Source organism: Neomonachus schauinslandi, chromosome 15 (assembly GCF_002201575.2).
Source record: "Neomonachus schauinslandi chromosome 15, ASM220157v2, whole genome shotgun sequence".
Taxonomy (NCBI): domain Eukaryota; kingdom Metazoa; phylum Chordata; class Mammalia; order Carnivora; family Phocidae; genus Neomonachus; species Neomonachus schauinslandi.
In genome coordinates, this window is record NC_058417.1 from 41,374,673 (window position 1) to 41,391,709 (window position 17,037).

The 17,037-nt window shown below is 58.5% G+C and overlaps 2 protein-coding genes across 2 annotated transcripts; both read right to left on the reverse strand.

The window, feature by feature from the left end:
- Nucleotides 1-6,353: 6,353 nt before the first annotated feature.
- PPY (pancreatic polypeptide) lies at nt 6,354-7,046 on the reverse strand. Its single transcript, XM_021681641.1, is given in 4 exon segments — nt 6,354-6,378; nt 6,531-6,602; nt 6,855-6,970; nt 6,972-7,046. Coding segments are annotated over 4 exon segments (288 nt in total).
- An 8,129-nt stretch (nt 7,047-15,175) lies between these two features.
- On the reverse strand, nt 15,176-15,776 carry PYY (peptide YY). Its single transcript, XM_021681640.1, has 3 exons — nt 15,563-15,776; nt 15,377-15,457; nt 15,176-15,200 (listed from the first exon to the last, which is right to left on the reverse strand). The coding sequence occupies exons 1-3, from the start codon at nt 15,748-15,750 to the stop codon at nt 15,176-15,178; spliced, it is 294 nt and encodes a 97-aa protein (XP_021537315.1). The 5' UTR covers nt 15,751-15,776.
- Between the last annotated feature and the right edge of the window lie 1,261 nt (nt 15,777-17,037).

Consider the following 17,037-nt stretch of genomic DNA (forward strand, 5'->3'; position numbering starts at 1 on the left):
AGTCTTGGTTCCGTGGAAATGCCGTCCTGTCTCTCTTGGCTGCTGAGCCATCCCATAAACTTGGTGACATTGACATTGAGTTTCTCACCCCTTCCCCTAAGGAAGAAGTGAGGATGCGGGGGGTGGGGGGGGAAGAGTGCATCCCTGAGTTGAGGGGCTCACATATGTTAATCACTGTGTGCCAGAAGTTGTCCAAGGGCTTCAGCTACATCATTCCACTGGATCCTCAGCCCTAAGGCTATAGATGTGATCAGCTCCGTTTCACAGATGAGGATGCGGAGGCTCAGGGAAGGTAATGTCCCTTAATCAAGGTCACACAGCCAGGAAGTGGTAAAGTCAGGATTCCTACCCAGAAGCCCCTGCTCTTCCTACTGTGTTTCTTCTGGGGGTGCGGGGATTGGCATGAAAAAGCTTCATTCCACATTTTACAGCCTCGCCACAGAGAAGCAGCAATGTTGAGCAGCTCGAGGGGCCCTAACGGCCACACAGCCAAGGCTCTGTGACCTGAAGCAGCCCAAGCCCTGAGTTCATCATTCAGGCAGCTGAGACCCACCACACTCCAGAAAGCTCCGCAGGTCTCCCATCAGGGTCTCCAAAGTAGCTAGGCAGGCCGCGAAAATCTCCAGAATGATCAGTAGGGCCTGCAATCCTAAGGCAGAAATCTTAATCTCACCCAGGCCCCTGCCGGCAGGCCTGGAAGCCAGGAGTAGGGGCGCTAAGCCCCCAGCTGGGTGGGAAGGGGCACCTGATCTCTCAGCCTAGCCCCCTCCCAACCCCAAGAACAGTCCCTGGGCAAAGCACAGCCCCCTCTCAACCCCAGAGACAGTTCCTCCCTGGGATCTGTAGACTTGAGGCAAAAGGTGACCCCGACTCCCCAGTGCTTCCCGCCTCTGCCACCCCCACCACTGGGCCCCTGGCACGAACTGTGCCCAGATCAGGACAGCCAGCAGCCCGTGTGCCTCCACCCCCACTTTCTCCCTGTTCCCAACTCCCAGGTTAGGACACGGGGCAGGAGGAGGCCAAGCTGGGCGTGGGGCCTTTGTGGGAAAGGGGGCATGGACCTGAAGGAATATAAAGGGCCTCGGAGGTCCTTGCCGGAAATCCTTCTGCTGTGCTGCCCTGCACCTGCCCAGCACCATGGTAATGTCTGGCAGCTGAGTCTGGGACCCCAGGCGGCTATGCTCTCCAGGAGCTAGGGGACGGAGGGGCATGAAGGAATGAGACCAGGGTAGCAGCCTCTGCCAGTCTGACCGCCAGGACGGCTGCCAGGGTTTCCGGTGCCTGCTTTGGGTGGTGGGGTGAGGGGCTTTCCTGGTCAAGAGAGGGTTGAGGGCCCCAGGGGTGCATCTCACGGGTGTAGGCACCACAGTGTGTGAATCTCGGGATGTGCTGTGTGTTGCCAGCATCAAGTTCCCTGTGCACAGCTGGGTGCACACGTGGGGACCCCGGGGCTGGCATTCCAGCGTGCAGCTGCGTTAGTCATTCACTTAACACGTACTGTCGAGCACCTGCCAAGCGTCAGGCGCTGTTCCGGGTGCTTGCGCTACATCAGTGAGCAGAACAGGCGGAGGCCAGCTGTGACGCCGCTTCCATCGGGGGGAGGAGGGGCGTGCCTCGTGGGAGAGATGACATTTTTTTTTTTAAAGATTTATTTATTTATTTGAGAGAGCGAGAATGAGAGAGAGAGAGAGTACATGAGAGGGGGGAGGGTTAGAGGGAGAAGCAGGCTCCCCGCCGAGCAGGGAGCCCGATGCGGGACTCGATCCCGGGACTCCAGGATCATGACCTGAGGCGAAGGCAGTCGCTTAACCAACTGAGCCACCCAGGCGCCCCGAGATGACAATTTTTAAAAAGCAGAGAACACAGTAAGTTAGAAGGTGACGCACAAGGGTAAGGTGCAAGATGAAGGGCTGGGCTGCAGTTCTGAATAGGGGCGTCAGCGTAGGACCCATTTAGGAGGTGCAGTTTGAGCTGATGCCTGAAGGAGGTGAGGAAGTTGGCCGTGCCCGTCCCTGTCGGGAGGAAGTCTTCCAGGCAAGAGAACCGCAGGTCTGGCATGTTTGAGGAACAGCAAGGAGGCGGGAGAGGCTGGAGCGGGGTGAGCAAGTTGTTGCGGAAGAGGCCGGTGAGGTCAGGGAGCTGAGCAGGGGCTCCCCGCAGCCCCCGAGGGCCCAGCCGGGGGTGTGCCTCCCCGGCCGTCCCCACCGCCCCGTTCACCCGGCGCTTTGTGCGTGGGTGCATCACTGCGCATGTGCGCCCCACTCGGCCGGGGCACGGGGATGTCCCGGGGACCGACGCGTCGCTGAGTCCACCAGCCCGGTGTCAGCGGCGGGCGTCACGTGACACCCCGCGGCTCTGTCTGCCCCCTCCCCCCGCCCCAGGCGCCGGCTCTGCGCTGCGCGTGCGCACTGGCCCTGCTGTGCCTGGTGCCGCTTCGGCTGTGGCCCCGGGGTGCCCTGGGGGAGGAGCTGCAACTGCGGGAGCCCCCCGAGCCCAGGGCGGCCGACTGGATGTCCAACTTCGCCCACTTCAACAAGTACCTAGAGAAGCTCTTCAACAGCAGGTGGGCAGGGGTGGGGTGGGGTGGGGTGGGGTGGGGGGAGAGCCGGAGGGAGGGAGGACGGGCCGAGGGTGCGGGAGGACACGGACATCACCCGGCACCCCACCCACCGCCCTCGCCACCCATGATCTGTGCAAAGACCTGTTCCCCAGTTTGAAGTCTAAGGACACCAAGAAATCTAAAAACGTTAAAAACCCCAAGAAAGCCGCGAACACCACAAAAACCGCACCAGCAAACACCGTGAAACCCCTCCCAGCGAATGCTACGAACCCCCCCCAGCGGACCGCTGGGAAACCCCAACCGCCGCTGTCCTCCCAGGGCCCCAGGTAGGAGAGCCTGGGCAAGCTGGCACCGATCCGGAGCCACAGAACTGGGGGCAGCTTGGGCTGGAACGAGAGGAAGCCCTGGGGGAAGGGGGGGGATACCAGGGCCCCAGGGACTTCCTTCTCCAGGCAGGGCCCACACCTCAGATGCCTGACTCAAGTCTCCTGGCCCACCGACCCCCTTTGTATCCTCAAAGGAGCCTTAATTCCTATCTGCCCACCTCCGTCACTCCCCCTCCCCCCAGAAGAATAAAGATAAATATCTCTATGGCTTGGTGACTTCTGTGGGCCCTAGGTAAGAAGGGACCTGTCCTTCAAGGGGAGAGAGGACCCCGGAGTTCCTACTGTGAGAGAAGACCTCTCCTGCAGGTCTGTCCTGCCTCCTCCCTTCAGCCCATGCACCTGCCCCCCACTTACACACGTTCACCACTTGGTGGGGGGGCCTCTAACCAGAGGGCCAGCAGAGGCGAGAGGAGCAGGTCCCAGCAACCTCAAAGGAGGGGGCTCCATCCAGGATCCCCTCCCACACAAGTGTCTCCACAGAGCAGGGCAGCTTTGATGCTGGCCCCGGATGTCCTGTGTTGGCCCAGGAACAAGCAGCAGGGCTTCTGCCTGCCCCTCAAGGTGAAGAAGTCCTGCCTGGGCCTCCAGGACCCTCTCAGCCCGACTGGCAATGAGCCCAGCGGGGCCTGTCCCTGAGAAGCTGGGTGGGAGGGTGGCACTCTCCTTTGGTGGGGTGCCCATCAGAAGGCCTGGGCAGGGGGCAGGGGGCAGGGGCAGAGGCTCTCAGCTTCAGAGGCACCTCTCACGAGCCACCTCTCACACACCAGTACCAGTATGTCCTGAGCAGGATCCTAATTCCTGCCCCTGGGAAGTGTCTACCTCTCTCCCTACTCAGAGCCTATCACCTTGGCTGCCAGAGAAAATTCTGGGGCTTCAGCCTCCTCCTCCATCATCCAAATTCAAACTTTGTTCTGCTGAAACTGCATCCCGCCCCCCGACCCCCCGCCACTCCCTTGGGTGTGAGAATCATCCTGAGCCAAGCATTTGCCTGGTGGCTGCATCCTCTCCAGCCCTGTGCCTTTTAGGGCCTGGATCCACTTTCGGGTCATTTGCACACTCCAGACTAGCCAGGACTTGAGGAGAAACACGATTGTCTTTGTCCTGGGATCAGGGTGAGGTGCTGAGTCCAGGAAAGGGGAGCCTCTCATCCATCAAACCCACAGCCCCGTCTTTTCAGGCGGAGCACATGGGGGAGGCCGGAGAGCCATTCCAGGAGCCAGAAAGGTTCTAATTCTCTCACTTCTCACCCATCCCTGCCATGACGATCCCTTATCCACAGGTGCTCCCAGCCCCGGGAAAACGGGCAAGAGACATGTTCACTCCCTCCCGTTCTCTCTCTCTCTGTCTCTCTCTCTCTCTCTCTCTCTCTCTCACACACACACACACACACACTACCCCATCCCCACCTACTCAGGGTGCTCAAGAAGGGCAAGTCCTGGCAAAGCCCCTGGGCCCACCGAGACTTGTCCTCCGTGTGGGCCTCCCTAGGGCAGGATCCGGGTCCTCACCCTCCCAGAGCTGGAGTGTGGAATCCGCAGATTGGACTCCAGGGGTGGCCGCATCTCCTGGCTACTCCACCTCCTGCCAGAAAGCCGAACTCCCCCTTGGGTCCCCCCTCCTGCAGCTGCTCCAGGAGCTCCTACACCCGGGACTTCATACCTCTCAGGAGCAGTTCTCTCTAAGTTTCTCGTTCTTCAAAGGTGCTTCCTTGGAGTCATGGGAGGCCTGCCTTCCAGAACCCTGTCCTGGAGCCCCACAGAGTTAGCTGTGCCCCTCTTCCATCAGGTGGAGCGTCACGTGTGTGGAGCCCGTGTTTTCTCACTGCTGCTCTTTCTAGCATGCTTCATGGCGACAGCTGGTTGGCCAGGGGCTAGTCCGCCCCTGAGAAGCTCCCATTTACTGAGCATTTACCTGGGTCAAGGGGCCACGCTCAATGTTTCTTTTCCAGGAACCAGAAAGGTTCTAATTCTCTCACTTCTCACCCATCCCTGCCATGACGATCCCTTCAAATTCCAAAATTTGTTGGAATTCAAATTTCCAACAAATCGATCCTAGAGCATATGGGTGCACACAGAGATCATAATAGCACATCCATGGGTTTGCTTGCTGAAAGAGGAATTGTTCAAGGGATTCTCAGCATTTTCACTCCCTCCGGCTGCAAACACCTGGGTTGTTTGGGGTTTTTTAAAAAAGATTTATTTATTTTTATTTTAAAGAGAGTGTGTGTGAGTGGGGGGAGGAGCAGAGAGAGAGACTCTCAAGCAGACTCCCCCCTGAGTGCGGAGCCCGATCCCAGGACCCTGAGATCACGACCTGAGCTAGAATCAAGAGTCAGACGCTCAAACGACTGCGTCACCAGGTGCCCCACATGCTCAATGTTTCATACGTGTTATTTCATGTCTTGCTCACTGCAACCCTATCATCCTTCTCTACGGATGAAGAGTCTGAGGCTCAGAGAGGTTGTAGCAGACAGACAGACACACAGACAGAGAGGGGCAGATCTTGGGATCAGAGCCGAGTTCCTCTGATTCCGAAGCTGGTGCTATGTGCCTGGACTAGCCTGCTGTCTGTGCCGGACCTGGGAGAAGCTGCCGCAGCTTGCTGAGCCTCGGCCTTGGCCTCTGTAGAGTGAGGAGAACAGTATCTCCCTCACTGGGTTGTTGGGAGGCTTGCACGCCCCGGCACACAGTAAGCTCCTTTTCCCAATAGTCTGCACAGGACACCGTCTCCAGGCCCCTCCCCATCACAGTCCCCCTGCGCTGGCCATGCTTCTGCTGGGCCCCGTGCCCCCTGATGAGCTGTGCTCCTACTGAACACACATAGTGACCCATCTCCGACCTGCCAGAGGAGGGCAGCTGGTGACTTGACACAATCACTCCTCCGGGCTGGGTCGTTGCCTCTGGCCCTGTGCCAAGGACACTTTAGTATACATCCGTACTTCACCTAGTGCCTACGTGTTGAAAAACATTGGTGGGGGTGCGTTTGGGGGCACGGTTGTCATCAGGTATTGACCAGGAAGGTTTAGAAGTGCTGAAATGGGAAGATTCAAGCCTCACTCACTTGCTGAATGGCCTTGGAGGAGTCCCTGCCTCCCTTTGGGCCTGCCCCTTTGTGAAGCAGAGGATGAGCTGAATGGCTCTGACCACCCCGCAGGCCTTCTGGATCCCTGACAATACCCTCCTTTCCCTCCTGGGCCTCCCTCCCCTCCTCCTGTCTCTCCAGAGCACTTGGCCCACTCCTGCCCCCACCAGGGGTCCACAGAGACACACACAGAGAGAAGCTCTGACTTGGATTTGCTTTATTTAGTCTGCGTGGGAGCAGGGAGCAAGCTTCGGCCATTGCCAAGGGTGCAGAGGGGGGAGGTGGGCCGGCATTGCCCTTGGAGTCCAAGGAGGCAGGAGGTGGCATTACAAGTCCATCGGGCTGAGCTCCCTGTGAGGAGGGGGCAGAACGTGGCAGTCGGAGGGGACAGTCCTCCCACCCTCAGGAGACCTCGGGCCAGCCCTGGGCCTTTGTTCTCCCCTCCCCGCACCCCCATTTCAGCCCCAGGGATCTAGGCACACAGAGCAGGGAAGCAAACCCACCTGGGGGCAGCAGCGCGGGGGGAGCCCCACTCCAGGATGTCCCGCGTTTCTTCTCTGTCTCTCTTCCCGTACCTGGCAGGGGAGAGGCAGCTGGGACAAGCACCGTGCCCACGTGCCGGCTCACCTGCCTCATGCCCACCCTGGGCACCCACCCCCCCACCCCCTGCCCGGGGCCTGGGGCTTCAGGCCTGGTCAGTGGAGATGCCCTGCTTTCCCCAGAGCGTGGCAGGGGCTGGGGCTGGGGCCGGGGGCGGGGCCCAGGGCCGCGGGGACTGGGATCTCTCTCTCTCTCTCTCTCTCTCTCTCTCTCTTTCTCGCACACACCTGGGCCTGGTCAGCATGTTGATGTATCTGCGGAGCTCAGCCGCATACTGGGCCAGCTGCTCTGGTGTGGCATTGTCCCCCGGGTACACTGGCTCCAGGGGGCCCCCCTGGGCCCCCCCGCGGCGGCGGCAGCCACAGAGCCACGCAGGTGGGCAGGAGCAGCAGGGAGAGGAAGTGGCGGGCGGCGGGCATCTGAGGAGCAAGGCGTGGGGAAGTTAGAGGCAGAATGGAGCCCACCCGCCCAGCTCCTTAGCCCCTCACCCATTTCTCCAAGCCTGGGGACAAAGGGGCAGAGCGAAGGGCCCCTCGGACCTGCCCGCCCCGGAGAGCGCGGTCGGCAGCCCCAGTCTGCAGCCAGGCCCTCGGCAAAGTCAAAAAGCATAGCAGAGAAGGTGGGGACCTGGGGCAGGGGACCCAGGACTCATGGCATCCAGGGCCTGGTGGCTCTGAGGAGGCAGATGCAGGGTGGGACGAAGAGGTGCTCCAGCTCACCGACTGGGTGGGAGCGCACAGAATGAACTTGTGAACCGAAGGACAGAAATCCAGGACCCCTGGGTCTGCCGCCCCCCCGCTGCCCTCCACCAGGGTAGACATTCAGGGACAGGTCCTGGAGATGACAATGTTGCCCGTGTCACTCCCAGCCGAGAGGCACGGGCGCACCCTCGGACCCTGTCACTCACAAGGCTGCGGTCACATTTGTGTGCACGGCCACCACTCACTCCCCGCACACGTTTTCAGTCTTCTAGTCAGCAGACTGCTCTTCCAGGGTGAGAGATTCGTCCAGATGTGGAGCCAGACACAAGCAGGACCCCAGACCTCCCAATACCACCTCTCTGCTCTGCAAAGCTCCTTCTCCCACCCCAGGCCCCTAGTCCCAAGGACCCCCCCAGGGCCCGGCCTTCCCCTTCCCCCACCCCAGGTTGGGACGACTTACCCTGAGTCCTGAGGGCCGGATGGGTGTCCCTACCCTCCCCTGTGCCCCTTTATAGTCCTCAGCCCCCCAGAGTCCCCGCCTCCTGTCAGCCTCTCTCACTCCCCAGCCCTCACCCCCTCCTCCCACCGTCTCCCTGGTACCCGCAGCACCAGCCCTGGGGCCAGGGCCGGGAGGGGGACAGGGCCGCAGTATAACAGGTAAAAGTGGGCCTCCAGGTCTCCTGTGGGATGCCATCTGCCTTTGGGCACCAGAGCAGGCTTGGTTCAAGAAGAATGGGGGGTCCTAGGACCTCAGGATGACTGAAAGGTTCTGGTCCCAGGCCTCAGAACTGCCCCTCCTGCCTCCCACGAATTCCCTCCAGGCATAAGATTGAGGCTGGGGCTCCAAGATCCCAGGATGAGGACTCAGGACTTCCTTTCCAGGTGTGACTAGGACAAAGTGGGAACAGGGAAGTTGGGGGAGAGATGCCTTAGGTAACTAGACAATGTGGAAAGGAGTGGGGACCCAGGCAGGGAGAGACCTGGCTGGTGTATGGGGTACAGAATGAGAACCCATGTGCCTGGGGTCAGGGGTATTGGAGTCGGGGGGAGTGGGTGCCAGAGCCATTTCCCGGAGTTCCTTTCCAAGGCAGTGATCAACCAGCATCATAAAACCTTGAACTTTCCAGTGTGCTCCTAGCTCAGTCACCTCACCGAGTCCCTGCAACGACCCATCTTACAGATTCAGAAACTAACTCAGAGACTTTAAGTAACTAGCCTCAGACCACATAACTAGCCAGTGGGAAATCCAGAGTTTAAAACAAAAGTCTAATTCCAAAATCTGGACTCTTTTTACCTAAGCGGGGCTGTCAAAGTATTGCTATAATTTCCCATGTTTTGGCTGAGCAACGTGAGGCTCACAGAGGTGAAGAGCCTTGCTCCAAACCACACAGCCACCTAGGACTCAAGTTCTGGCTTGAAATCCCAAGCCCCCCATCCCAATAGTGCTGCCTCACCTCCACCCCCAGGAGCCTCTGAGTCTGCCCAGCTCCGCGTCCCTTCCTCCACCCCCAGCCTCCTCCCCAGCTCAGGCCAAGGAGCAGTAACTGGCTGTGTCTGAATGACACACTGAAGCCTGAGTAGGCAGTGCAAGACCTTTTACCGCTGAGGTTCTACTGTCCCAGATCAAGACACTACAAGTGTGTGTGTTATGGGGGGAGTCGTAGAGGGTGTGATGGCTGGAGGTGTTACCCCAGGGATCTAGCATAGCGGGCTTAAAGGTCCAAATCCTGGCTTTGCCCCTGGCTCTGTGGGACCCTGGAAAATAATTCCATTAGCCTCTCTGAGCTTTGATTTTCCTCCAGGTAGTGAGGATAAAGAAAGTCTCAGTAAATGTCTGTTCTGCCTTGTTCCACTCAATTCTGGTTTCCGGTAACAAGAAGAACAATAATGCTTCACCAGACAACAGCTTACATCCCCAAAACAGATATGGAGGTCGGGCTGTCCCGCCAAGCCCTGGGCTTGGTCTCCACTTTGCAAAACAAAGGAGGTGAGGCCGCAGAAGCTGCATTGTGCCACCAGGGGGCGTCAGTCTCCAGCCCTAGTTCCGAGGGTCTGGCGTCCGGCAAGATTGCAGCCTGGTGGGACCTGTTCTGGCCACTACATATGTCAGGACCGGGCCCCTGCAGACAGATGGTAGATCTGGGGGTTGGCTCTGGTGCTGGGGGCCAGTTATGGTTTTGTCCTGTGCCTAAGAAATGACTTGTAGTCCACGATGTCAACTGAACCTATAGCTGTCATTTTTCTCCTTTGCAAACAACAGATTCCCCTTCTGGGTCCTCTCAGGGATGTTGGGACAAAAGAAGAGGGGGAGGTAGTGGGTGTGCTTTCTGAACTGTATGGCCAGATCCAGAACCGGGTGATGCTTCTCGCTCATCTGCCTGTGTTCCGAGGGCTTGCCGTGGAGCCCCACTTAGAGAAGGCACCAAGTACTTACCTGCAGGCAGACCAAATGAAATGGAAAAGGTCCCTCTCCGCCTGCCCAGCCCCACGACTTCTAGGACGGGGAGGATGGATGGCCGCTGGGCTGCATTAAGGATGGAGTGAGGGCTTCAATGAAACTAGGAGAGGAACACCCCAGGAACACCTGGGGTCACATGGTGAGGCCGAGTGCACCATAGCAAGCAGGGTGGGGGTCCCCACATACAGGACTGCAAAGGCAGGAATTTGGCCAGCATCACATCCTCCATACCCGCCTCTCACAAGAGTGCCTCCAAAGCAGCCTGGCCCAGCTCTTAGGACCATGTCTTATTCCTGCACTGGGTGGCAGCAGCAGAGGTAGGGACCGGTGACTGCCCCCGGATGCCAGGAACCCAGGGGGTCCCCTATTAGCTGGAGAAACCCTTAGGCTGAGGACAGCTCTCTCACACACACACATATACACACACACGCACACACACACACCTTGAGCCCCCATCCCACTCCCTCCAAATCAATGCAGGCCTGACTGGGGACTCAGGTCACTCATTTGGAGATTGGACTCTGCCCCCACTTCTCTCTTCCCAGGAGACTCCATCTGCAACCAGGGCCCCTGCAGGCACCGAAGTGTTCAGTATTTTTCCCTCCCTGCCCACAGCACCTGCAAAAGCAAATCCTATCATTGTCAGCCCAGATTTTTCCTAAAAAGGGGCTGGGTGTGGAAGGAGGAGAATTTTTCCTTTGGGGGAGTTGAAGGGAGAGTTGCCAGAGCAGTTTTGAAAAGGGTTAGAAGTGAGTAAGGGAGAAGAGAATAAAAGAGTGGGTGGCTCAGTCACTAAGCGTCTGCCTTCAGCTCAGGTCATGATCCCAGTGTCCTGGGATTGAGCCCCGCATCGGGCTCCCTGCTCTGCGGGAAGCCTGCTTCTCCCTCTCCCACTCGCCCTGCTTGTGTTCCCTCTCTCGCTGTCTCTCTCTCTGTCAAATAAATAAATAAATAAAAATAAACGTGTCAGACTGTAGATTCAGCTGTATTTCTCATTAGCTGTACCACTCACTAGCTGTGTGACCTTTGGCAAAGTACATAATCTCTCTGAGCCTAAGCAGTGAAATCTTATTATTATTATTATTATTTAAGGTATAACCAGTGTAACCAGTGAAGAAAGACAGGCAGTGAAATGGAATGACTCGGCCAGAGCCACACGGCTGACTAATGGCAGACAGGACTCAAATCCAGATCTTTTGTCTCGGACGTCCCTGTCCCCGCTGCCCCCGCTGCCCACCTGCCACCGCGGGACTCATGGGCGTAGGCCTGTGTGAGAGCTCAGATTCAGGCTGTTCGAAGGAGAGCGTGTTTGTAACAGATAACGCGAGTTGCCCCACTACCCTCTCTCTCCTCCTTCCATCGTAAAAGAGCCTGAGAACAGCCCTTGGCCACTCGGCCCGCTAAGGACATCTCCCGGGTGGTGCCGGCCGCGAGGTGGGGCCACGTGACTGAGCTCCAGCCAATGAGATGAGCGATTAGGGGCCTCGCGCCCTTCAGCTCGGCGAGTGGACGTGCGGTCCTGAGGCCGATTGTCCACAGAAAGATGGCCACAGAAAGATGGCCACAGAAAGACCTCCTCTCCCACATGTCATTCTCCAGCGGGCTCCGTGTCCCCTCTTCTCGAATGCAGGTGGACCTGTGACTGCTTGACCAACAGAGCGTGTTGGAAGATGACATGCGCCTTGTGAGGCCAGGTCATAGAAGGCAGTTGTTAGGGGTTGAATTGTGTCCCCCCCCCAATTCATATGTTGAAGTCCTAACCCCCAGTACCTCAGGATGCAGCCTTATCTGGCAGTAGGGTCATTGCGGATGTCACTGATTAAGATGAGGTCACCCTGCTGGGTGATAGACACTGGGGAGGGTATGTGCTCTGGTAAGCGCTGTGAACTGTGCAAGACTGTTGAATCTCAGATCTGTACCTCTGAAACAAATAATGCAATATATGTTAAGAAAAAAAAAAAAGAAGAAGAAGAAGAAGGTAGCAGGAGGGGAAGAATGAAGCGGGGGAAATCGGAGGGGCAGACGAACCATGAGAGACGATGGACTCTGAAAAACAAACTGAGGGTTCTAGAGGGGAGGGGGGTGGGGAATGGGTTAGCCTGGTGATGGGTATTGAGGAGGGCACGTTCTGCATGGAGCACTGGGTGTTATGCACAAACAATGAATCATGGAACACTACATCTAAAACCAATGATGTAATGTATGGGGATTAACATAAGAATAAAAAAAAAAGATGAGGTCACCCTGGAGGAGAGCGGACCCCTCATCCAATATGACTGCTGTGTTTAAGTCAAGGGGACATTTGGACGCAAAACAGTCACGCAGAGAGGGCAGCCGTCCGCAAGCCAAGGAGAGAGGCCTGGAACAGCCCCTTCCCTCACAGCCCTCAGAAGGAAGAAACCCCGCCAGCCCCTGGACTTCAGACTTCTAGCCTCCAGATTAAAGCACTCGGCTTGTGGTGCTTTGTTACAGTAGCCCCAGGAAGCCAAGGGCGCACTGCTTCCTCCTGGTTCTCCCGGAGTCCTCACACTGGGAAAGGGGTGGGTGAGGGGGGGGAGTCGGCTACCATGTGGGTCCAGCTACCCCAAGAATATGGAGCTGGAGGGGCCCCCATGGAGGTGCTGGGTCAACAGACCCAGCTGAGCCCCCGGCCAGCAGCCAGCAGCACCCACCAGACCCGTGAGTGAGTGAGCCTTCTTGGGCATCAACCCAGGGGTGCCCTCCAATGACCCCAGCCCCAGCCAACCTCTGACTGTCACTGCCTGAAAGACTCCAAGGGACAGGTGCCTAGTTGAGCCCTTCCCAATCCTGACCCACAAAATCATGAGTGAAATGAAACGGTGGGTTGAAGCTGCTAAGTCTTAGGGTAACTGCGAATCTGCATAGTAACCAGCACACCTACACTCCCCCCTTCCCTCCCTTCCCAGGGACTGGAACACGGAGGTGGTGATGGTGGGCCATCTTCAGTCACGTGGAGGAGGACATGGGGATGCCACAAAATAGGACCCTGGGCTTTTGGATGTCCTCCTGGAACAGAGCTGCTGATCCCCAGATGCCCCTTGGATTTTATATAAAGGAAAAATAAACTGCTGTCTTGTTTCAGCCGCTGCTAATTCTGCCTCTATTTAAAAAGCCAAATCAATATTCTAGCAATATGGTGTGTGTAAAACAAATAGCTCGGTGTCTAGCACGTACGTAAGTGCTTCTTTCAAAAGGTACCTATTGCCCCATTAATATCACATCTAAGGCTCCTGCGGCAGCAACGCTGGCTGAGTCTGGTCACCTGTGGATTAACACTCTGGCTCCACACTCCTCCAAGTGAATGGGAGTGACCCCATGTCACCCATGGTCAACCAGACAGGTCAAACTGCAATTGTCTGTGGTCCATGCATAATTCACACCAGGGGTCTCTTCCATCAGCCTCAAGCTGACCGAAGCCCTCCCAGGCAGACCGCCAGACAGGGGGCCATGGACACCAGCACCAGCACACACCGTCCCACTCCTCTGACCACAAAATGAACCGAAGCTCGTGGCAGCTCCTGTGTGTTCCCGCTCCTCCTCTCCTGCTGCAGAGGGCCTGGGATTGGAGGAGAGAAAGGGCAAGATGACACGGGAGGTGGATCTCAGATAATGACAATACTGCAGGGAGAGAGAACCAGAGAAACTAACTCTACCCTGAGAAATCAGGAGAGGCTTCCGGGAGGAGGTGAACACTATCCTGAAGATGTTTTCCAGACTGGAAAGGAGGGAAAGGGCTCTGCGGGCCGGGGAGTGCCCGGACAAAGGCTTCGAGCGTCAGAGTCCACACAGCTTGTGATGTGCGCCAGACCCCGGACCTGCCTCCCTGGCACCCATTCCTGCCCTATCTTCAAAGGCAGGCAGCACAGGAGAGGATAGGAGTCAGAGCCCCAGGCCCCCTAGGGCAGCTATGACAGAGCCGGCTTTAGGATCTTCTCTCCCTGCCCCCAGAGCCACCTAACTGCAAACAGTCCTGCGAGACTCCTGCCCTCCGAAGTGCCACACCCAGCCTTCCTGAACTGCGGACCCGCTCTGGGTCTGGGGCTTTGGCTTCAACCTGATTCTCCTCCTCAATCCCCAGCTTCCCGCCTTGGGCTTGTGCATGTCCTGCTGGCCTAGAGGCCCAGGAGAGAGCCCACAGACCGAGGAGGCTGTCTGAGTGGGAAGACATAGGCCCTTCCTTTAGGGGCTCCTCAGACCGGGCACAGTGACATGTGCAGAACAGAGCAAGGCCATGAGAGCTGAGCTGCCACAGAGGGCAAGAAGAGTGCAGATCAGGGACAATCAAGGCAGGCTTCCCGAAGGAAAGGGGCTGGAAAGGAAGGGTATCAGGGAAGATCAGCCTGCAGGCAGGCTCTGGGATTCCTCGGTCATAGGTACAGAGTGGTGAGGGATTTGGGTCAGACTCCAGTTTAAACATCCACCGTGCCTTCAGTGTCTAGTGGGAATGTGGGGGGTGCCATTGGAGGGTGTCCCCATAGCCTTGTCACCAGGAAGGCACAGTGAGTGGCTTCTCCATGGAGTGGGAATTCAGCAATGTGGGGGAGGGCAGTTGCTAAGGGAAAGGGCAGCCTCCACACTCCCATTGCACCTCCTGCCCAGGGAAGGGGGGACGTTAGAAATGACGCGTCCCCCAGCACACATACACCCACCTCACCCCCCAAATGACTTCCTCCACAGTCCCATCTTGGATCCCATCTCTACCCCCGTCACTACTGCCCTGGAGGCTAGTAATACATCTCCTCAAGGTAACTGACCTGAGGTACTAGTGTTGAGTCCACGCCCCCAACCACCTGCACCTTTGGAGGCAGGTGGCTAGAGCACCTCTGTCCCCATCTGCTCTCCTAGGCTGCCTAGCAAGCTCCTTTCCACCCTCCCCGTTCTTGTCAAGAACTTTCATCCTGCCCCACTTCCAACCCGACTTGAGAGTGCCACAGAGGTCCCTTGCTCGGGCTCCGTCCTCCCCGCCCAGGCTGGGCCACAGTATCTTCTCTTAGCTCTGAGCAGAGAGAGTCCCCCACTCTGCCCCAGCCTTGTCCTGGGGAGCCTTTGGCGTCCGGTCTTCTCCTGGCTGGTGCCTCCACCCTCCACTCCCCCTGGATGCCACCTCCACGAAGGAGAAGGGAAAGGAAATACAAACGCACACATTCCCTTTCAGTGAAATTTGCTCTTTATTTGGGAAGCAGGGAAAGACCACACACAGCCCTCCAGCCCAGGGGCTGGGGACACGGAGAAATGGAATGAAGACCCCATCCCGCACCCACCCCCCAGGCGCAGCAGGCAGGGAGAGGAACCCAGGTTCCGGGGTCAGGAGCAACCATGCAAATGAGGTCGGTGTAGTTAGCATATCTCCCAGGAGCCCTTGGGGTCGTCACCACATGTATGCGCCTTCTGGCCTGTAGGAGGGAAAGGAAAGGAATCGCTCAGAGCCCGGCGTCGGATCCGAGGAGGCTAGACTGGGGGAAAGCGCGAGGTGGCGGGGCCAGGGTGGGGCTCCGTGCGGCCGCACCTCCCAGACCGAGCACTAGGGGACAGGAAGTGTGGCTGGGGGTGGGAGGAAGGGCGCTTTTACCGTGACTTGACCCCGCGGTCCTCGCCGTCGGGGAAGAGCAGTTTCGAGAGAACCGCTTCCGGGCTGTAGCGTTTCCCATACCTGGGGGCGGGGTCAGAGTGGGCGGGGTCAGCCCCGGATACGCCCCTGGGCGGAGGGCGGGAGCCCCGAGGACCCCGCGCCCGGCCGGCGCGCGCGCGCGCTCACCGCTGCCGAGTGACCAGGTTGAGGTAGTGGCGCAGCGACGCGTAGTAGCGGCTCAGCTCCTCCGGCGAGGCGTCTTCGCCGGGAGCCTCGGGTTTGGCGGGGTAGGCGTGGACCAGCGCCCCCAGGCAGGCGAGCAGGGCCAGCAGCACTGTGGCCATGGCGGGCCACGGCCTGCGCACCGTCACCATCTGGAGAGGGGGCAGGGATCGTGGGTCGTCCCCAGCCTCGACACCCGACGGCGGGAGGCCGAGGCGGCCGTCGGGCCCACGCTCCCCGGCCTGTGCAGGGCTACTACCGGACCAAGGCTCAGCCACCGGCTCGCTGTGTGTTCTCGGGCACTGCACCGTCTCTGCCTCGGTTTCCCCATCTGTCAGAGAGGCATAAGCCTGGCCTCCCCAACCCCCACTCGTACTGCCCAAAACGGTAGCTGGAGGCAGAGGGCTATGCTGGCCGCTCAGCACCAATTTCCACCATCCCAGCCTCAGTTTCCCCACAAAACAGCCCGGGTTCCCCCGCACCAGACCATTCCCGGGCCACTCACGGCGACAGCTCTGGAAGCAGAGATGAGCAGGTGGAAAGCGAAAGGAGTCCCAAGGACTGGACTGCTGCAGATCGGGCTGTGGCCTCCTCCTCTGCTCAGCGCTTTCCCTACGGGGCTTATATCTCGGCCTGGAAAGGGAGGGAGAGTCCGAGGGGGAGGGGGAGCTCGAGGGGTGGGGAGGGCCTTTCCTCCTCCTTGCCTCCACCCCCGCCAGATCGCTGAGTGCACACCCAGACGGTGCGTGATGTCTCCACCTTGCAGGAGGTGAGGGGGCAGCCACCAGACTCAGTCTCAGACTCTGGACAGAACCTGAACCCCATCTTCACCCCACAGCACCTCCAACAGCAGGTGCAGCCCTCCCGAGGAAGTGAAACGTTTGTATCTAGACTCCTGGGGCAGCCCCTAGGACCAGGGATAAGATTCCATCTTCCCTAGCCTACCCGTGGGTGGGAATGAGGAGCCTGGGCTGGCCACAACCTCCAGCCAGTGGGACCTGTGACGGGTCCATGGAAAAGGCAACCTTTTCAGCCCTCGCTCTGCAGTTCCTTGGAGAGGGGCTAAGGAGGGGCAGAATCTTTCTACTGGAAGCCGGGTAGGAGCTATGGCTTTGGCTTTTGACCTGATGTTTATGATGTCCTAGAGGAGAGGCCTCTCTGGACACCCCACTATGTCCCTTCTCTGTGAAAGAGCTGGGGAGAGGGCTGGGAGGAAGCCGAGGCCAGTCCCCACCCCCAGAAGTAGCTGAGTCTGCCACCTGTGCATTCAGCTGGACACACACAGACCCAGGCCCAAGCAGGCCCGGCATAGAGATCCCTTCCAAGGCAGCGTACCCCATCCCCATCCAGATGTCACTCAGGGCACTGGTGTCTTCTGGGGTTAAGTGATGCCAGGGCTGCCCAAGCACGTGCCACTGTCCCCAGCCCACTGCAGTCTC